This window comes from Bos taurus, chromosome 2, assembly GCF_002263795.3.
Source record: "Bos taurus isolate L1 Dominette 01449 registration number 42190680 breed Hereford chromosome 2, ARS-UCD2.0, whole genome shotgun sequence".
Lineage (NCBI taxonomy): Eukaryota > Metazoa > Chordata > Mammalia > Artiodactyla > Bovidae > Bos > Bos taurus.
The window spans coordinates 44,315,669-44,337,904 of NC_037329.1; the positions used below are offsets into that span (position 1 = coordinate 44,315,669).

The following is a 22,236-nucleotide window of genomic DNA, read 5'->3' on the forward strand; positions in this document are numbered from 1 at the left end:
TTGTTTTAGTACAGTCCCGGCCAGGAGTTACATTCAACAGTGACAGTTTAATGGAAAAACAAACAAACAAACAAAAAAACCTACATCCCAACAGCTAAAACTTACTACAATAAAAACAGACTTTATTTTCCAAACTTTTCCATTGGAAAAAAATCTTTCTGTTTCTGACATATGAGGGAAAAAAGGGACAAGTAGGTTGTTGTTGCTAATAAATGTAGACTGTATTTCAGAATTTTGCACATAAGCCAAATTGTCCAGATTCTTTACATTGCTATATTGAAAGCTAGGCACCATTCAAAGTAATATGAAATCTTTCAGGCCATTGGTATTGGATAATATGATGACTTTTTTTTTTTTTAATGGAAATTTATTGCCTCAGAATTCTGGAGGCTAGAAATTTAAGATCAAGGTATCAACAAGATTGCTTCCTTTTGAGGAATTTGAGAAAGACTGTCTTCCATGCGTCTCTGCTAGTTTCTTGGGGTTTTTCTGGCAATCTCCAGCATTCCTCTCTTTAGAAGCATCTCTCCAGTCTCTGCATCCATCTTCACACAGGTTCTCCTCTGTGTGTGCCTGTCTCCAAATTTCCAGTTTTTATAAAGACACCAGTCGTATTGAAGTAACACTCACCCTAATGACCTCATTTTAACTTGATGATCTCTATAAAGACCCTATCTCAAAAATGAGGTTACATTCTGAGGTACCAGGGGGTTATGACTTCAACATAGGAATCTGGAGGGGGATGCAATTCAACCCATTACAGGAAGGAAATCCGAGAACATGTTGTGAGTCAGAAGTTGAACTAAACAGCTTCTACTAGGTCCTGCTGACTCTTTAAATTAATACTTCTAATACAAATCATGCATTAAACATCAGTGATTTTGTGGGAAATAAGAATTTTATAAGAATTTTATGCTATTATGTGGAGCCCTAGAAAATAGTTAACATGATAGACTTGAGCGTTCATGATCCCACACACCCTGTCAGTCTATTCGGTTAAAAAGGAGATCTTTTGGTGATTGACATAAATTTGTGTTTATTCTGAATAAGCAAAACAAATCCTGAGATTCTGGCACATACCCTTTTCAATGAGGATATTTAGAGTGACATCAACTTTTTTGTAGTCCATCTTTGAAATAATTTAAATTAGATGCCTTTGTCTACTCGGTGTAATTTAGACAAGATTACAATATTGGTAGGTTATACCTGTAGCCAAAAGAAACCAAAAAGCAAAACGAGACCATCTCTCTGAAAATTAAATAGACTAATTCAGATTTTGGACACACTCAATAAATCAGGTGATTTATAAGAAGATATATTACAACAAGCTTTTATATTTCAGAAATCCATATTATGTTTTGCAGATAATCTGCTTAATTTTTACTTAAACAACAGCCAGATTGCTTTGAACATTGAAAATAACTAGATCTTTCATTTGACCAGATTCATGCACAAATTCAGGTCAGTTGGCTATTAAACCTGGCCCAGTAGATCTGCATCGAAATGCATTGTGACACTTTAATATAATTGGTATTAAGTTGTATTTTTTTAATCCTGAAGATAATTATGCCATAGAATAAGTCCACTGGCCCTAGCACTTAATGAAGACTTGCTATGCTATGCTAAGTCACTTCAGTCATGTCCGACTCTGTGTGACCCCATAGACGGCAGCCCACCAGGCTCCCCCGTCCCTGGGAAGACTTAGCAGTATGCTAATTGTAAGAGTAGGTCCAGAACATTTAACAAGGATACAAAAATGTGCATATCAGTCAGAACAGATGAGCCGCAAGACTTTATAAAAACATTTCCATAAACATTAACCTGCAAACTGTTGATTGGTAGACGTATTTCAGTGCCGTTTGTTTTCCATGTGATATTGCTCTGCACCTGTATTTTGGTTGCTTCCTAAAATGTGGTTTCAGCTTCTAGAGCTAAAATAAAAGTTCTTTAGAACAAAATCACAATCAAAACAACATAGCTATGTAAATAGCTAAATATTAGAGTGAGTGTAAGAAGCAAATCCAGTGCACCATCTCAGTTTTTTCCACCAACTGTTTGGTTTTGGGTAAAATTTAAAACCCGTCTCTCTTTGGAAAAGATCTTAAGTTAGATAGAACTATGAAAATTCAAAATATTCGGTTTTGCAATGTAGACTAACATATCTGAAAGAGGTACTATTTTTTAAATATAGGAACTAATTAATAAAAATACCATGACCTGTTATTTGTTATTTCTCTTCTTTTAGCGGAAGTACAAAGTGAAATTGAAAGAATCTTTGAGTTGGCAAGATCTTTGCAACTGGTTGTTCTTGATGCAGACACCATCAATCACCCAGCACAACTTATAAAGACCTCCTTAGCACCAATTATTGTTCATGTAAAAGTCTCATCTCCAAAGGTAATTAGCTCATTTCTGTCTTAAGATTTAGAAGGTCAATTTCTTTTGAAACACTCTTCACTCTGTGCATTTTTGCTTGTGGCAAGGAAAATGTCTTTTTAAGACCCTTTTAATGAATACTGTTTTTGATTCACCTGTTCTGTACAGATTCTTGAAGTTTTGAGATAGCAAATAAAGAATAATTTATTCCTTCAAGAAACTCACTGTCTGTGTGGTTCCCAAACCAGGCAGTTATGCAAGAATATAATAAAAAAGCAAAAAAGAAAAACAAAACAAAGCAGGAAAGATGATGAAAAGTTAAGTCTGGCTTTTCAGAGATTTTAGGTGCTATCTTGGTAAATCTCTTAGGTAAAATTGATTCTTATATCACCTATATTATCTTCCCAGTTGAGAGAGAAAATAGTTCAAGAAGTACACAAATATTTACCATAAATCTAAAGCCAAACATTACTGTATAACATCTCTCGTGGAAACTTTATAGATCCGTGCATTTATGCTTAGGTTGGGTTCTTCAGGGCTTCCCTGATAGCTCAGTTGGTAAAGAATCCACCTGCAATGCAGGAGACCCCGGTTTGGTTGTCGGGAAGATCTACTAGAGAAGGGATAGGCTACCCACTCCAGTGTTCTTGGGCTTCCCCAGTGGCTCAGCTGGTAAAGAATCTGCCTGCAATGCAGGAGACCTGGATTTGATCCCTGGGTTGGGAAGATCCCCTGGAGAAGGGAAAGGCTAGCCACTCCAGTATTCTGGCCTGGAGAATCCTTCAAGGAATATAATTATTCTATGATGAAGCACAATGGAGTATCTGCCATGTATCTTTATGCCAATGGGGGAGATAAAAATAAAAGTGAGACAGCCTCAAATCGGTCCCTTTTTTCCCTTACAAACTTTTATATATCCATTTATTTATTTATTTTTAAATGGGTCCCTTTTGACTTGGATGTTTTTTAATTTTAAAAAGTGAATATGAAATAGATACCCTTGGGAGGTAGTACCTTAACAATCAGTTTCTTTGCAGTGGCTCCAAGAGTTCATTTTCTTGCTTAAATGCGTATTCAACTTTAAACTGGACCAGTAGTCTCCTCTCCCAGGGGAAGCATGTGCCCTTCCCAACCCTCCTGACCTCCTCAGCCTTCCATCTCTCCAGGCACTGGTTCTGTGCAGGGTGAGCTTGGAGTCCTGACCAAGCCAGGACCTTTGGGCAATCATTAGAATGGAGTGAAATGGCTTTGACCACTTAGAGTCGCTGACCCAGAACTGAAGGGGAGTCAAGCACCCTTCACTGCAGCGGAACAGAGTTCAACCCTCTGGCCCCAATCGCCAGTGAGTCCATAAGTGCAGGAACGGGTCCCCTCGTGGATATGTGTGCTGTGGTATCATAGAGCCTCATAGATTAGTACTATTTGCAAGGAACCATCCTATTTCAGCTAAAAAATAATTAAGGGAAAGAGGAGTATATAGAAAAATGCCATTACAGCAGTGCCCCAAAAGACATAGGTATATCACTGGTTTATAGGTAGCAATATACCAGTGCAAATGTTTTGCCTAGATTTTGAAAATGAAATTGTCCTATTAATGTCAGATTAGACTGGAATGCCTTAATAATTATCAATGACATAAAGAGTCAAATATATAAGTGACTCTGATATTGATCAGACATCAAGATAGTGAACCAAAATGCTACTCAACTGAATTTGGACATAAATGATCTGGTACAGATCAGTGCCTCCACTTTTGCAGGGCTCTTTTTGAAATCTCTGGATAAAATCTAGGAAGGGGACTTAAGAACCCACCAAGACCTCACATGTAGCAAGAATAGGATGGACATATCAAATCCACTATAACTGAAAGCCAATGTAACTGAATGATGTCACTAGAGAGTTTATATGTATACAAAACTTGTCATTTTGTGTTTCCTCCCTGTTAAATACTCAGGGTTAAACAGACTCTGAAAAAAAAGTCTTGATTTATTTGGTTTTCTTTCAACTCACTGATAGTATCTCAGATTCATGTTTTCTTCTATCAGGTTTTACAGCGGTTGATTAAATCGAGAGGAAAGTCTCAAAGTAAACACTTAAATGTTCAACTGGTAGCAGCTGATAAACTTGCACAGTGCCCCCCTGTAAGTACAATCATTTTTTTTTTGTCTTAATCATTCTTGACTAGTTAGAAGAGGCTGGTGGGTTTTTATCATATTAGCATTGTCATTTTTATTCTAGAATGGTCATGAGAATGGTATGTTGTCATAAACCTAAAGGATTTCTTGGAACAAACTGCTGCTGTCACTTTGGCTACCCAGGCATCCAAAGCTTGGTTATTGTCTGCCACATAATAAGAAATGAACTTCGTGTCCGGGGTCCAATGTCCTTACTGCCACCTTGACTGCCTTGCAGACACTCAGCAAACTACTTAATGCAGTCATGTGGATGCTTTTATGAAAAGAAAACAACAAATAAAACACACCGATTTGACTTTAACTTTTCTGCCAGAAAGTTCTGATAGGCATAAAAGATGATGACACTGAAAATTGAGAATTTATTAGAACCAGAAGAGCCCTGTGGTTACTGCAGATGAAAAGGTCAAGGCTAAGTAAGGTGAAAAACGGTATTATAACAATTTTTCTTCTAAGGCCACTGCCAGAGAACAGCTGCTGAGTTCAAAGCTGAGCAAATAGTGAGGAAGTGGGAGGTTGGGGGATGGTAACTGTCATGTGGGTCAGGAGTGTCTACACCTGCTCGGCTGACTTACTATTTCTGTAAAGGAAATAACTGTTTCTCTAAGGAAATAACTGTTTGTCTACTAATTGAATTCACTGGGTTTTGTTATATACTTGTATAAGGATCATTCCTGCTCTGTGGAGCCATAAAATCTAATTCAGATGTTGAGAGAAGCAACAATGTAGCTGTTAAAAATATAGACTCTGAAGCTGACTGCCTGGGTTCAAATCTATCACATCCCTAGTTATCTCATCTTGAGCAGATATATGGTTGGATTGATATAAAGGTTCAATGAGTGAATGTATAGTACAGCTCTTAGAACAGTACCTAGCACATAATAAGCAGCATCTAAATGTTTCTGTTATAATTACTGGATGTACTTTGTACTATGATGTGCCAACCTGTCAGACTCTGTGAGGATCTGTGCCTGTCAGTTTCACTGTTATGTCTCAAGTTCCTATCATAGTAGACCTACAATAAATATTGAATGAATGAAATGATGTAGGCACTAAGACTACAGGGTAAGAATCAGGATATACAGGCAACACATTAGACAAGCATCTAATGGGCCAGACACTGTGCTAGATGCCTTACCTAGATTACCTCTAACCCTCACAGTTAGTAAACTAAGCAGTATTATCCCCATTATATAGTTGAGTCAACTGAAGACAGAGAGGTTAAGTGATTTTAAGTGATTTTCCTAAGGTACATAGCAAATTAAGATTAGATTTAGGTCTTCCTAGCACCCAAGCCAATTTCCTTCCCTCACAATCCAAGCCACCTGTTCACACACCCAAATATGGTTACCTGCCTGCAGATAATCTTGATAGGTCAGAGTCTGGAATGCTATATTAAGAAGTCTAACTCCACATTGCTGACTACTGAAGTTCACTTATACATGGAATCCATGCTTAAAGTACTGAGCAGATATAGAAGTGTGTTACTCAGTCCCTGACCCTGTAATGCATCCCACTTGGAGGAAGCTAACCTTGAACTGAGCAGCTACCAAAAGACAGGAACTATGCTATTGTTTTAAATTTTTAGAACAGTTTTCTAGGGGTAGTTATATCAGTTGGGTTTTCTGAGAAGCAGACACTTAAGTGAATTCAAAGTACAGATTTATTAGGGAAAATGCCTATGAGAGTGAAGAACCTGGCTTAAACATCAACATTCAAAAAACTAAGATCATGGCATCTGGTCCCATCACTTCATGGCAAATAGAAGAGAAAAAAATGAAAACAGTGGCAGATTTTATCTTCTTGGGCTATAAAGCCACTGCAGACAGTTCAGTTCAGTTTAGTTCAGTCACTCAGTCATGCCCGACTCTTTGCAACCCCATGAACCACAGCACACCAGGCCTCCCGGTCCATCACCAACTCCCGAAGTCCAGCCAAACCCATGACTATTGAGTCGGTGATGCCATCCAACCATCTCATCCTCTGTCATCCCCTTCTCCTCCTGCCCTCAGGCTTTCCCAACATCAGGGTCTTTTCAAATGAGTCAGCTTTTCACATCAGGTGGCCAAAGTATTGGAGTTTCAGCTTTAGCATCGGTCCTTCCAATGAATATTCAGGACTGATCTCCTTTAGGATGGACTGGTTGGATCTCGTTGCAGTCCAAGGGACTCTCAAGAGTCTTCTCCAACACCACAGTTCAAAAGCATCAATTCTTTGGCACTCAGCTTTCTTTATAGTCCAACTCTCACATCCATACATGACCACTGGAAAAATCATAGCCTTTACTAGACGGACCTTTGTTGACAAAACAATGTCTCTGCTTTTTGATATGCTATCTAGGTTGGTCATAACTTTCCTTCCAGGGAGTAAGCGTCTTTTAATTTCATGGCTGCAATCACGATCTGCAGTGATTTGGGGGCCCCAAAAAATAAAGTCTGACACTGTTTCCACTGTTTCCCCATCTATTTGCCATGAAGTGATGGGACCGGATGCCATAATCTTTGTTTTCTGAATGTTGAGTTTTAAGCCAACTTTTTCACTCTCCTCTTTCACTTTCATCAAGAGGCTCTTTAGTTCCTCTTCACTTTCTGCCATAAGGGTGGTGTCATCTGCATATCTGAGGTTATTGATATTTCTCCCGGCAATCTTGATTCCAGCTTGTGCTTCCTCCAGCCCAGTGTTTCTCATGATGTACTCTGCATAGAAGTTAAATAAGCAGGGTGACAATACACAGCTTTGACGTACTCCTTTTCCTATTTGGAACCAGTCTGTTGTTCCATGTCCAGTTCTCACTGTTGCTTCCTGACCTGCATACAGATTTCTCAAGAGGCAGGTCAGGTGGTCTGGTACTCCCATCTCTTTCAGAATTTTCCACAGTTTATTGTGATCCACACAGTCAAAGGCTTTGGCATAGTCAATAAAGCAGAAATAGACAGTGACTGTAGCCAGAAAATTAAAAGATGCTCTTTGGAAGGAAAGCTATGATGAACCTAGACAGTGTATTAAAAAGCAGAGACATCACTTTCACTATGAACCACAAAGGTCCATATAGTCAAAGCTATGGTTTTTCCAGTAGTCAGGTACAGATGTGAGAGTTGGACCATAAAGAAGGCTGAGCGCCAAAGAATTGATGCTTTTGAATTGTGGTTCTGGAGAAGGCTCTTGAGAGTCCCTTGGACTGCAAGGAGATCAAGCCAGTCAATCCTAAAGAAAGTCAGTCCTGAACATTCATTGGGACTGATGCTGAAGCTGAAACTCCAATACTTTGGCCACCTGATGTGAAGAGCCAACTCTCTGGACAAGACCCTGATGCTGGGAAAGATTGAGAGCAGGAGGAGAAGGGAGCGACAGAGGATGAGATAGGCTCACCAACTCAATGGACATGAGTTTGAACAAACTCAGAGAGATAGTGAAGGACAGGGCAGCCTGGTGTGCTGCAGTCCATGCAGTTGCAAAGATTTGGACATGACAGAGCAACTGAACAACAACAACAAATGCCTATGAGAAAAAAAAAGGGTGGAGGGAAACAGAAGCAGAACTGGAAGGAGAGCCTCCAGATCTGATGCAGTTCTGACTCAGAGAAAGGAAAGAAGGAAGGAAAAAGTGGAGAGGAAGACCTTCAGACCTTGAGAAAGTCTCCCCCTAGGAGCTGGGGATTCCCAGAGTACTAGAGGATCCTCCGGAGAAGGCAATGGCACCCCACTCCAGTACTCTTGCCTGGAAAATCCCATGGGCAGAGGAGCCTGGTAGGCTGCAGTCCATGGGGTCACGAAGAGTCAGACACGACTGAAGCAACTTAGCAGCAGTAGCAGCAGAGGATCCTCATTTTGGGCAGGAATGTTCTGGCTCTAGTCGCCATACTCAGGCAGTGTCTAGGAGCAGCCTAGGGAGAGCATGGCCTTGCTTGAATACCTGGTGGATCCTGAAGGCACAGCAACGCAAGGCTATCTGCTGACTGCTCTCATCACAGCAGGTCCTCACTCCAGGGGAATGGGGGCATACACCTCTGTGACACCAGAGTAAATAACACTATTCTTAGTTTCTCCAGGAGAAAGCTAAGTCCCCATTAAGAAATTTATTGGAAGTAACAATTAGTTGTGCTCCAATATAAATAAAAAAATAAGTGAGCCCCAAGACTCAACCCTGGATATGTCTGACTCCAAAGCTCTGTCCACTGTACCACTCCACTGGACACATAGCTGTGTCGTGTGGATGCATTTCTGGCCCCCAAGTTCACTGTGTGAGAAACAGCACATTTTCCACTTTGACCCCTAGCCCACTTGGGCAGGCAGGATGCTTAACCACGCTTGCAGCTGCCTTTACCCTAACCAAGAGCAGAACAAGGACCCCCAAATGGTAAGGGTGGGGTTGGCAAGAAAGTTGAGAGAGTGAGGGGAGGAGCTCGAATTCAGAGAACCAATTCATTGACCAAATCCACAAGGTCCTTAAAAATGGGTGCTGTGGGACTTACATGGTGGTCCAGTGGCTAAGCTTCTGAGCTTGCGATGCAGGTGGCCGAGGTTCAATCCCTTGTCAGGGAGCTAGATCCCACATGACTTAACTAAAAGTTTCTATGCCTCAACTAAAGATCCTGCATTTCGCAACTAAGACGCAGTGCAGCCAAATAAATATCTTAAAAAAGAAAAAGAATGGATGTTGTGTTGCATCAGACCTTCCTTATTGGGAACAAAGGGTCTTTGGCAAGGCAGGGAGACACATAGCCCCTCCTCTCTGGGGCACTGGCAGGAGAGCCCCCTTCTCTGTCAGTATCTTCCTCTGCCCCGCCCACCCCCCCATTGCTATTAAAGGAACATGCTCTTTGCTTTTGTTGCATCTAAAAGCGTCCCCACCTTCATTTGTTTCCAGAGGCAGTTAGCACAAAATGTTTCCATCCAGTTTAGGCTTTAAGGACACAAAATCCAGAAGGGGAAATGGAGAGCAGTCAATTTCCTGTAACAAACACCCCTTCTCTCAGCAGACAAGGAAGCACAGACCCTGCCATCTGCTTGAATGGTGGAAAGTAAAGAGGGAAAAGTACCAAAGGAAAGATGCCAATTAAACATCGCAGATCTCATTGACCATGTCTGAGTTCACACTGTGAGAGCGGCACTGCTTCCAGGAGGTTCCAGATGTGTGGCTAATCTCTGTTGAGTTTGAGGAGCAGATCTGGGTGGACTTGAGAGCAGTTGGGCCTGTCTGATTTCATTTGGTACAGCAATCAGACTTACCCAAAAGGAGGAAGGCGTTCCATAATGGCTGTCTAAGTAGAGAGCTTGTCTCTAGTTGCATTCAGTTGGAGGTAGGGGTGGGAGTGGAGTGGGACCTGGGACCTGATGTCAGGTGTTGTGGAAGGAATCTCATCTGGTGAAGACCAAAGGCTGTGGCCTCTGACATCCCTTCCCTACTTTGACACTCTCATTCTACCTAGAGTTTGGATGTGATCAGCATAGACATGTTATGGAGATCATGAGGGTTGTAGAGCCCAGGGAAGAGAAGAGTATAAAATTAAACAGAAGATATGTCAAATCAAGTAACATGCCTGTTGTTTCAAAACATCGTTAAGATGTTTCAGAGAACAACACGTGTGCACCTCTGAGGACATGGTATCCATGCCTCTATAAGGTTAAATCAAACAAATTCAAAGATTTATTCATCTCAATTCTGTGTAGCTCACTGTCGACTTAAAAAATATTTACAACCTAAAAGTTGAGGATTACATTTTATTCCGTGGGAATTTTTAGGACTATAAGCCCAAGAGACAGCATCTCAAGTAATCCTGAGAGAACCGCTCTGAGGAGGTGAGAGAGGAGCCAGGTTAAACAGAAGTTTTGCAACAAAGGGTAGGTAGTCTTAATGTCAAAAGATTATTGTTAATGAAAAAAAAAAAGATATCTCAAGTTAAGGAATTTAGCACTTTTATATGAATGGGAAGGTGCAAGAGTCTGGGCTCACTGAAATCATTCCTTTCATGTGCATCTCAGCTAACTGGGGCAAGTATGCTGCGTTTTTTTACATTTTGAGCTCCCCTGGGGCTCACTGTGGGGAGTGGCTGCAGTCTGTGACTGGTATTCTTTTCCTTCCTAAAGTGGCTTTAAGGCTCACCAGCTCACATTGGAGGGCTGCAATTGCTGATGACTGTGACATCCTTTTTACTGATGCAGTAGGAAATATTTCATTTCTCATCACCTAAAATCAACCCTCTTGGTGAGAACTAAATGCCATTATTTAAGCATTAGACCTGTTACCTTGCTAGATGCTAAGGAGACAAAGACACATTCCTGCCTTCAAGAAGCATGTAGTCTAATAAGATTCCAGTTGGTTGAGTCAGCAGTTGGCAAACAATCTGTGAGGTCATGAATATCCTTGCAGATATTACTTCATAGATCTTTTTTAGATTAAAAGAGTAGTTCATATACACTCAGTTCAGTTCAGTTCAGTCGCTCATTTGTGTCCGACTCTTTGCAACCCCATGAATTGCAGCACGCCAGGCCTCTCTGTCCATCACCAACTCCCGGAGTTCACTCAAACTCATGGCCATTGAGTCAGTGGTTCCATCCAGCCATCTCATCCTCTGTCGTCCCCTTCTCCTCCTGCCCCCAATCCCTCCCAGCATCAGAGTCTTTTCCAATGAGTCAACTCTTCCCATGAGGTGACCAAAGTACTGGAGTTTCAGCTTTAGCATCACTCCTTCCAAAGAAATCCCAGGGCTGATCTCCTTCAGAATGGACTGGTTGGATCTCCTTGCAGTCCAAGGGACTCTCAAGAGTCTTCTCCAACACCACAGTTCAAAAGCATCAATTCTTCGGTGCTAATCTTTCTTCACAGTCCAACTCTCACATCCATACAGGACCACTGGAAAAATCAAAGCCTTGACTAGATGGCCCTTTGTTGGCAAAGTAATGTCTCTGCTTTTGAATATGCTATCTAGGTTGGTCATAACTTTCCTTCCAAGGAGTAAGGGTCTTCTAATTTCATGGCTACAGTCACCATCTGCAGTGATTTTGGAGCCCAGAAAAATAAAGTCAGCCACTGTTTCCCCATCTATTTGTCATGAACTGATGGGACCAAATGCCATGATCTTAGTTTTCTGAATGTTGAGCTTTAAGCCAACTTTTTCCACTCTCTTCTTTCACTTTCATCAAGAGGCTTTTTAGTTCCTCTTCACTTTCTGCCATAAGCGTGGTGTCATCTGCAAGTGTACACACTGCTATATTCAAAATGGATAAACAACAAGGACCTATTGTATAGCACATGGAACTCTACTCAATGTTATGTGCCAGCCTGGATGGGAAGGGGTTTTGAGGAAGAATGGATACATGTATGCTGCTGCTGCTGCTAAGTCGCTTCAGTCATGTCCGACTCTGTGCGACCCCATAGACGGCAGCCCACCAGGCTCCTCCATCCCTTGGATTCTCCAGGCAAGAACACTGGAGTGGGTTGCCATTTCCTTCTCCATTGCGTGAAAGTGAAAAGTGTAAGTGAAGTCTCTCAGTCGCATCCGACTAGTAGCGACCCCATGGACTGCAGCCTACCAGGCTCCTCCATCCATGGGATTTTCTAGGCAAGAGTACTGGAGTGGCTTGCCATTGCCTTCTCCAGATACGTGTATGTATGACTAAGTCCCTTTGCTGTTTACCTGAAACTATCATAACAAGAGTCTTGGAGAAGACTCTTGAGAGTCCCTTGGACTCAAGGAGATCAAACCAGTAAATCCTAAAGGAAATCAATCCTGAATATTCATCAGAGGGACTGATGCTGAAGCTCCAATACTTTGGCCACCTGATGGAAAGACCCGACTCATTGGAAAAGACCTTGATGCTGGGAAAGATTGAAGGCAGGAGGAGAAAGGGTTGACAGAGGATGAGATGGTTGGATGGCATCACCAACTCAATGGACATGAGTTTGAGCAAGCTTTGAGAGATGGTGAAGGACAGGGAAGCCTGGCATGCTGCAGTCCATGGGTCGCAAAGGATTGGACACAACTGAGCAACTGAACAACAACAATCACAATATTATTAATTGGCTATACCCCAATACAAAATAAAAAGTTTAAAGTCTAAAAAAAAGAAAGAACAATTTAGATCAGGGTTGCTCCACGTTGTGTGTTGGATAATTTTTTGTTACAGGGACCTGTCCTGTGCATTGTAGGATGTTTAGCATCATCCCTGGCCAGTAACAACTACTGAGTTGTGGCAACTGAAAATATCTTCATACATAGGGAAAGCCATCACTCCCTGTTGACTAACACTGGTTTAGAGGAATATCTATACAAGTTTTGGTTAATGATGTTATAAGAAGTCTCAGTATGTGATTCCTTGAGATGCATTTCAGATGAACTAAACTTGTTCCTTATGAATTTGATCTTTTTACAGAATGTGTTTATTAACATTTATCTCTAATAATTACTAGAGAAAAATAACTTGTCTTATTAATGTTGATATATTTTAGCTGCTGAGAGGGTTGGTAGTTGAGTAGTTGTGTTTGAGTACAACATATTACATCTGAAATAATTGGAACCAAGAGAAGATAGTGGACTTCAATGCAGATGGTACTGTGAGTGGCCTTACTCTGTGTCCTCATGTCAGGAATCTCCAACATCCTGATGCACTGGGAAGGCAGCTTTGCCCTGTTGTTATGTCAGCAGGATAAACACTTTCTTGTTTTGTATAACTGGTTTGATAACCTGGAATCTTAAACAAGTAGTCTGGATAAGCAAGGTTACTTTGTATTTAATATTCTGTATAAACTCTGTATTCACATTGTTAAACATGTTCATTTGGTATTGTTTGAATAGCATTGATAATACTAAGAAGAATCTGTATATTCATTTTGGAATTTTTGAGAAAATCTTCAGATTATAAAAACTAGTAGTAATCTCAAAATGTATCTGCATTTCCCCTACTTCAAGACCGTAATTATCATTGTCATCCAAAGATGGCTGATGACTGTGTCATTTTAGTTCCTCTAGGATAATTTGCAACTTCCTTAATTGGCCACTGCATCTCCAATCTGAAAAGTCAGCAAATTGCACTAGCTGAGTCTCGCATGGCTAAGAAATTACAGGCAGCAGTCCTTAGAAAGGGAAGTCTAAAAAAGTATTGAAAAGATTAACTCTCTGTACCGAGAAAAATGAACTCAGGGACTATTGAAGAAAAAAGGGACCTTGAAAAGCACCTGGTGTAGTATTTCCTGGCGTGTGTTCTTCCCAGTATGCAATTCAATAGGTAGAAAGCATTTTGGTACCAAAAGTGTTTGAGACAACATTTATGTAAACAAACAGACTATTCTCTTTACTGCAAAAGCTTTAATATGCTAATAGATATTTTATAGCTCCATTAGGATAGTGTACATTGCTTCTCCTAAATTTTGGCTATAGAACCATTTTTCCACAGAGCATCCTGTCGATATAGTGTTTCATGGAACAATTCTAGGGAAAGACTGATCATTTAGCAAATGAGAGAACTGAGACCAAGAGAGATGAACTGACTTTCCAGAGGTCATATATCTTTGCCAAGTCAGCATAAGATCTCTGTCTTCTCATCCGACAGACTTTAGAGACTGAATGGCAACAGATAGGTTACTATATATGATATCAGTTCAGTTCAGTTCAGTGGCTCAGTCATGTCCGACTCTTTGCGACCCCATGAATCGCAGCATGCCAGGCCTCCCTGTCCATCACCAACTCCCGGAGTTCACCCAGACTCACGTCCATCGAGTCAGTGATGCCATCCAGCCATCTCATCCTCTGTTGTCCCCTTCTCCTCCTGCCTCCAACCCCTCCCAGCATCAGAGTCTTTTCTAATGAGTCAACTCTTCACATGAGGTGGCCAAATTACTGGAGTTTCAGCTTTAGCATCATTCCTTCCAGAGAAATCCCAGGGCTGATCTCCTTCAGAATGGACTGGTTGGATCTCCTTGCAGTCCAAGGGACTCTCAAGAGTCTTCTCCAACACCACAGTTCAAAAGCATCAATTCTTTGGCGCTCAGCTTTCTTCACAGTCCAACTCTCAGATCCATACATGACCACTGGAAAAACCATAGCCTTGACTAGATGGATCTTTGTTGGCAAAGGAATGTCTCTGCTTTTCAATATGCTATCTAGGTTGGTCATAACTTTTCTTCCAAGGAGTAAGGGTCTTTTAATTTCATGGCTGCAGTCACCATCTGTAGTGATTTTGGAGCCCCCAAAAATAAAGTCTGACACTGTTTCCACTTTTTCCCCATCTATTTCCCATGAAGTGATGGGACCAGATGCCATGATCTTCGTTTTCTGAATGTTGAGTTTTAAGCCAACTTTTTCACTCTCCTCTTTCACCTTCATCAAGAGGCTTTTTAGTTCCTCTTCACTTTCTGCCATAAGGGTGGTGTCATCTGCATATCTGAGGTTATTGATATTTCTCCTGGCAATCTTGATTCCAGCATTAGATAATGATTATATAATGATATATATATATCATTATGAATATATATATATATATATATATATATATATATATTCCTGCAGAGAGAATCATGGGTTTCATGAGTGAGGCTTCTTCTAAGAATGGGATCAGCAAACATTTCGAGTAAAGTGCCAAGGAGTAAATATTTTAGGCTTTGTGGACCATGTGGTCTTTACAAAACTACTCAGCTCTGCCTTGGGAGCAGGAAAGTAGCCACACATAGTGTAATTGAATGTGAGTGTTCAATTGCTTCCTCTAGATTCACAGAAGAAAAGGCACGATGCAGACAGAAAAGGGTCTTGAGAGACGAGGACCCACAAGCCTGTTTCATATGTGTGTTTTTATATGACCAGCCTGAATTTCCATTTGGGTTATACACTATAGTGCTGGATTTCATTTTGCTTGCACCAGATACCCTTTTCCTTTTCAGAGAAGTTGAAATAGTACATTTAAGAAGTGCAAAGTTCAAGTTGCCTCAGTACTATGGTATTCGGTTACATAATGCATGGTGAGAAAAGCAGATAGGCAGACAATTGAATATATAAATGAAATATAATCCTTTAATCCTGTTTAGCTACAAGCTGGCTTGTGTTACCAAAAGCTGACCCTGGCTCTTTGAGCTCTGTAATTTTTCTGTACGTGTAAAATGACAATCATCACTCTCTCTGCAAGAGGGAAGCACGTCTCCTCCACAGAGACTTGCAAACCTCCAACATTACAGTAGCCATGGTCGTTCTCGTCTCTTACCCTTTATTTTCCATTGCTGAATGGACTCAGATTTACTCTATTAAACACAGGACCTCTGAAGTGAATGTTAGTACCCAGGATCCTATGACAGTAGTATTGCTATCACACCACCCTGTTCGAGTAATTTTATTTAAATTACTTAGAATCACGTGGATTCTCCTACCTGAAGTGCCAGCCCTGAAGGTGCATTGACTAGTACAGAGCCTCTGGATTCTGTACAAGTACAGAAAGTAATTCACAACATGACGTTTGAAAAAGTGACTAATCAATTTCAGATGTTTCCTTCATGAAACAAGGCCACACAGGATCTAGTTTCTCTCAGTCCCAAAGGGACTACTCTTGTTGCAGGAATTTCAGTCACCCAACTTAGATATACCCAGTTAGGGACAGTTCACTCCCTTCAGTTCAGTTCAGTTCAGTTTAGTCGCTCAGTCGTGTCCAACTCTTTCCGACTGCATGAACTGCAGCACGCCAGGCCTCCCTGTCGATCACCAACTCCCAGAGTTCACCAAACCCATGTCCAGCGAGTCGGTGATGCCATCCAACCATCTCATCCTCTGTCATCCCCTCTCCTCCTGCCCTCAATCTTTCCCAGCATCAGGGTCTTTTCAAATGAGTCAGCTCTTCACATCAGGCGGCCAAAGTTTGGAGTTTCAGCTTCAGCATCAGTCCTTCCAGTGAACACCCAGGACTGATCTCCTTTAGGATGAACTGGTTGGATCTCCTTGCAGTCCAAGGGACTCTCAAGAGTCTTCTACAACACCACAGTTCAAAAGCATCAATTCTTCAGTGCTCAGCTTTCTTTACAGTCCAACTCTAACATCCATACCTGACCACTGGAAAAATCATAGTCTTGACTAGACAGACCTTTGTTGGCAAAGTAATGTCTCTGCTTTTCAATATGCTGTCTAGATTGGTCATAACTTTCCTTCCAAAGAATAAGTGTCTTTTAATTTCATGGCTGCAGTCACCAGTGACTAGTGATTTTGGAGCCCTGAAAAATAAAGTCTGCCACTGTTTCCATGTTTCCAATCTATCTGTCATGAAGTGATGGGACTGGATGCCATGATCGTAGTTTTCTGAATGTTAAGCATTAAGCCAACTTTTTCACTCTCCTCTTTCACTTTCATCAAGAGGCTCTTTAGTTCCTCTTCACTTTCTGCCATAAGGGTGGTGTCATCTGCATATCTGAGGTTATTGATATTTCTCCTGGCAATCTTGATTCCAGCTTGTGCTTCCTCCAGCCCAGCATTTCTCATGATGTACTCTGCATAGAAGCTAAATAAGCAGGGTGACAATATACAGCTTTGACGTACTCCTTTTCCTATTTGGAATCAGTCTGTTGTTCCATGTCCAGTTCTAACTGTTGCTTCCTGACCTGCATACAGTTTTCTCAAGAGGCAGGTCAGGTGGTCTGGTATTCCCATCTCTTTCAGAATTTTCCAGTTTATTGTGATCCACACAGTCAAAGGCTTTGGCATGGTCAATAAAGCAGAAATAGATGTTTTTCTGGAACTCTCTTGATTTTTCCATGATCCAGCGGATGTTGGCAATTTGATCTCTGGTTCCTCTGCCTTCACATATTGCTGAAGCCTGGCTTGGAGAATTTTAAGCATTACTTTACTAGTGTGTGAGATGAGTGCAATTGTGCAGTAGTTTGAGCATTCTTTGGCATTGCCTTTCTTTGGGATTGGAATGAAAACTGACCTTTTCCAGTCCTGTGGCCACTGCTAAGTTTTCCAAATTTGCTGACATAGTGAGTGCAGCACTTTCACAGCATCATCTTTCAGGATTTGAAATAGCTCAATTCGAATTCCATCACCTCCACTAGCTTCGTTTGTAGTGACGCTTTCTAAGGCCCACTTGACTTCACATTCCAGGATGTCTGGCTCTAGGTGAGTGATCACACCATCGTGATTATCTGGGTCATGAAGATCTTTTTTGTACAGTTCTTCTGTGTATTCTTGCCACCTCTTCTTAAGATCTTCTGCCTCTGTTAGGTCCCTACCATTTCTGTCCTTTACTGTGCCCATCTTTGCCTGAAATGTTCCCTTAGTATCTCTAATTTTCTTGAAGAGATCTCTAGTGTTTCAGATCCTATTGTTTTCCTCTATTTCTTTGCATTGATCACTGAGGAAGGCTTTCTTATCTCTCCTTGCTATTCTTTGGGACTCTGCATTCAAATGGCTATATCTTTCCTTTTCTCCTTTGCTTTTCGCTTCCCTTCTTTACACAGCTATTTGTAAGGCCTCCGCAGACAGCCATTTTGCTTTTTTTGCATTTCTTTTCCATGGGGATGGTCTTGATTCCTGTCTCCTGTACAGTGTCCATCCATAGTTCATCAGGCACTCTATCAGATCTAGTCCCTTAAATCTATTTCTGACTTCCAGTGTATAGTCATAAGGGATTTGATTTAGGTCATACCTGAATGGTCTAGTGGTTTTCCCTACTTTCTTCAATTTAAGTCTGAATTTGGCAATAAGGAGTTCATGATCTGAGCCACAGTCCGCTCTCGGTCTTGTTTTTGCTGACTGTATAGAGCTTCTCCATCTTTGGCTGCAAAAAATATAACCAATCTGATTTCAGTGTTGACCATCTCGTGATGTCCACGTGTAGAGTCTTCTCTTGTGTTGTTGGAAGAGGGTGTTTGCTATGACCAGTGCATTCTCTTGGCAAAACTCTATTAGCCTTTGCCATGCTTCATTCTGTACTCCAAGGCCAAATTTGCCTGTTACTCCAGGTGTCTCTTGACTTCCTACTTTTACATTCCAGTCCCCTATAATGAAAAGGATATCTTTTTTGGGTGTTAGTTCTAGAAGGTCTTGTAGGTCTTCATAGAACCATTCAACCAGCTTCTTCAGCATTACTGGTCAGGGCATAGACTTGAATTACCGTGATATTGAATGGTTTCCCTTCAGTACTTTGATTTAAAGTTTTGGGTTAATATGGACTCAACAAAAACACCAGGTGCCTCTTCTGCAGACAGTAGCACTGATAAATGTTGTTAAAACCTTTGAAGATTAAGAATGGACAGGGTGGGGGGTGGGGGGTGGGAGGGAGTCTCAAGAGGGAAGGGCTGTATATTGTATACCTATGATTGATTCATGTTGATATATTTCAGACACCAACCCAATATTGTAAAGCAATCATCCTCTAATAAAAATAAATAAATTTGAAAAAGAAAAAAGTGAACAGGACGGAGTTCCTTGGCAGTCCAGTTGTTAGGAGTTAGAGTTTTTCCCAGTTGTGGCATTGAATCTAATCCCTTGTCAGGGAACTGGGATCCTGTATCAGTAACCTCAGATACGCAGATGACACTACCCTTATGGCAGAAGCGAAGAAGAACTGAAGAGCCTCTTGATGAAAGTGAAAGAGGAGAGTGAAAAAGTTGGCTTAAAACTCAGCATTCAAAAAACTAACATCATGGCATCTGGTCCCATCACTTCAAGGCAAATAGATGGGGAAACAATGGAAACAGTGAGAGAATTTATTTTCTTGGGCTCCAGAATCACTGCAGACAGTGACTGCAGCCATGAGATTAAAAGACCCTTTCTCCTTAAAAGAAAAGTTATGACCAACCTAGACAGCATATTAAAAAGCAGAGACATTACTTTGCCAACAAAGGTCCATCTAGTCAAAGCTACAGTTTTTCCAGTAGTCATGTTTGGATGTGAGAGTTGGACTGTAAAGAAAGCTGAGTGCCAAAGAATTGATGCTTTTGAACTGTGGTGTTGGAGAAGACTCTTGAGAATCCCTTGGACTGCAAGAAGATCAAACCAGTCAATCCTAAAGGAAATCAGTCCTGAATATTCATTGGAAAGACTGATGCTGAAGCTGATACTCCAATAATTTGGCCACTTGATACAAAGAAGTGACTCATTTGAAAAGACCCTGATGTTGAGAAGGATTGAAGGTGGGAGGAGAAGGGGACGACAGAGGATGAGATGGTTGGATGGCATCACGGACTCAATGGACATGAGTTTGAGCAAGTTCCAGGAGTTGGTGATGAACAGGGAGGCCTGACGTGCTGCAGTCCATGGGGTCACAAAGAGTCAGACACGACTGAGTGGCTGAACTGAACTGAACTGAAGCTGGGCAGCACAGCCAATACATAAATAAATAAAAAGCAGAGCCATCTATTTTTTAAAAAAAAAGAATGAACAGTATGGATGGGTGTGGTGAGGAAAATGTGCTTGGGTTCAGAATGAAAGTCGTAGATCATTAAAAGAGAGGAACTGGAAGGTATCACAGTCACCATATTCTTCACCTTCATGCTTTCCCCACAGGTCAGTGGCAGGAATTATGATTGTCTTTCCCTTTTGGCTCATTAAAGTGGAAACTGTGCCTGAAATTAACTGCTAGAGCCACATGATATTGGTAGGCTTTCCTTTATCCCCCAAAGTACTCCTAAATCTTTCAAAATCCCTTTAACTTAGAGTTTCCTATCACTAGTTGACCAGTGAGTTGAGTACTCAGGAATTCAAAGCTTTAATAATATAAAGAATGCAATTCTGACATGAAAGAAACATTGGCTGGTTATTTTATAATTCAGTCAGTTCAGTTCAGTTCAGTCGCTCAGTCGTGTCCGACTCTTTGCGACCCCATGAATCACAGCACGCCAGGCCTCCCTGTCCATCACCAACTCCTGGAGTTCACTGAGACTCACGTCCATCGAGTCAGTGATGCTATCCAGCCATCTCATCCTCTGTCGTCCCCTTCTCCTCCTGCCCCCAATCCCTCCCAGCATCAGAGCCTTTTCCAATGAGTCAACTCTTCGCATGAGGTGGCCAAAGTACTGGAGTTTCAGCTTTAGCATCATTCCTTCCAAAGAAATCCCAGGGCTGATCTCCTTCAGAATGGACTGGTTGGATCTCCTTGCAGTCCAAGGGACTCTCAATTGGCATTGCCTATCTGCCATTCAGCCATTTCATTTCACTAAATAGTGCTTGCCAGTCGTTTTTTTACATGGTGGCGAATTATAGATCTCGGTGTTCCAGTAATAAAGAGGCAAAACTATGCTCACCCCTATTATTTCTTTTTTCCACTTAGAACTAGGAAAGATGCCCCATGTGAGGTTCTATCTCTACACAACAAATCAGTGAAAGCAGTGCATATACCCTGGGAGAGTTTATATATATTTAATCCCGTGGCTACTTAGTACTGTACCAATTTAAAAAAAAAGTTAGGATTCAACTGAAGCATTCATTTCTAAGTTTTATAAACTTTTTATTTTAAAACATTTAATAACAACTCCTAGATAAAACATGTTGCAGCTGCTGCTGCTGCTAAGTCACTTCAGTCGTGTCCGACTCTGTGTGACCCCATAGACGGCAGCCCACCAGGCTCCTCCATCCCTGTGATTCTCCAGGCAAGAACACTGGAGTGGGTTGCCATTTCCTTCTCCAGTGCATGAAAGGGAAAAGTGAAAGTGAAGTCGCTCAGTCGTGTCCGACTCTTAGCGACCCCATGGACTGCAGCCTACCAGGCTCCTCTGTCCATGGGATTTTCCAGGCAAGAGTACTGGAGTGGGGTGCCATTGCCCTCTCCATAAAACATGTTAGAAATTTTTGTTTTAATGAGATTCTCCCTCTTTGCTAGAAAGTATGTATTTCACAGTCATAAAGACTTGCCCATTCCCTCTCTATATCCTCCCACCCAGGAGAATGTATTATAAAAGAAAGAAATGGAACCTGTTCCAATCGTCAGTGTAGTAACTGAAAAGTACTCCATCTTTTCTGAAGACCAGCATGACCTACCTTCCAATTCTCCCCAGTTTTGCAGATTTGCAGATCTGCACACTCAAAGTACTTCTGGGAGGTACTCAGTCCCAGGCAAACCAGGACGGCTTGCTCTAATTCAGGTTGCTCTAATTCAGATACCTTCCTTGGGCAAGTATGTGATACTCCGTGAATGAAGAACTAGACAGATCTTTACATACTTAAATTTTTTTAAAAAAGCTATTGCAGACTTTCTTCATTCCTATTATATTCAGCTTCAATCTTTCTCCCTTTATTTCCTGCCATTTTTGATTTCTGGACCACTGGATAAGCTAGAGGCATGTTTTTCACTCATTATTTCTCAGGCTTCAGTTTTTTCATTTTTCTGAAAGAGGTTATCCAGAAAAGGGACCTCCTCTGCCTGGTTTTCTGGTGATTTGTTTTGACTTTTCTGTTCACTCCTTATTTACTTTGGCAGCCACATTATTTCTGCCCAGCTCAGCTGAAGAAAATATCTCATCACAGAATGTCAGAGGCGCGTGCCGTGCTGGTACTTTGAAAACAGCTCAGCGTTACCCCTATCTCCAGCAGTCTCAAGGGCATGGTGTCACCGAGTGGGTAACCCCTCACTGCCTGTAACTGTCCTATTACCCACACCCTCTTCTGATTAGATAGCTCTCTGCATCCATATCCCATACCGGAGGCCTCACATATTACACAGTGAAGAGCTAACTGCACTTGAACCTTTAAACTTATGAAACA

General features: G+C 41.4%; 1 protein-coding gene across 3 annotated transcripts in view; it reads left to right on the forward strand.

Annotated features, from left to right (window-relative positions):
* Positions 1-22,236, forward strand: part of CACNB4 (calcium voltage-gated channel auxiliary subunit beta 4) — a 281,150-nt gene that overhangs the window by 245,349 nt on the left and 13,565 nt on the right. For all 3 annotated transcript variants that reach the window (XM_005202405.5, NM_001192104.1, XM_059891742.1), the window contains 2 exons: positions 2,246-2,397; positions 4,422-4,517. In XM_005202405.5, coding sequence (XP_005202462.1) covers positions 2,246-2,397; positions 4,422-4,517 — 248 coding nt within the window. The remainder of the gene's footprint in view (positions 1-2,245; positions 2,398-4,421; positions 4,518-22,236) is intronic.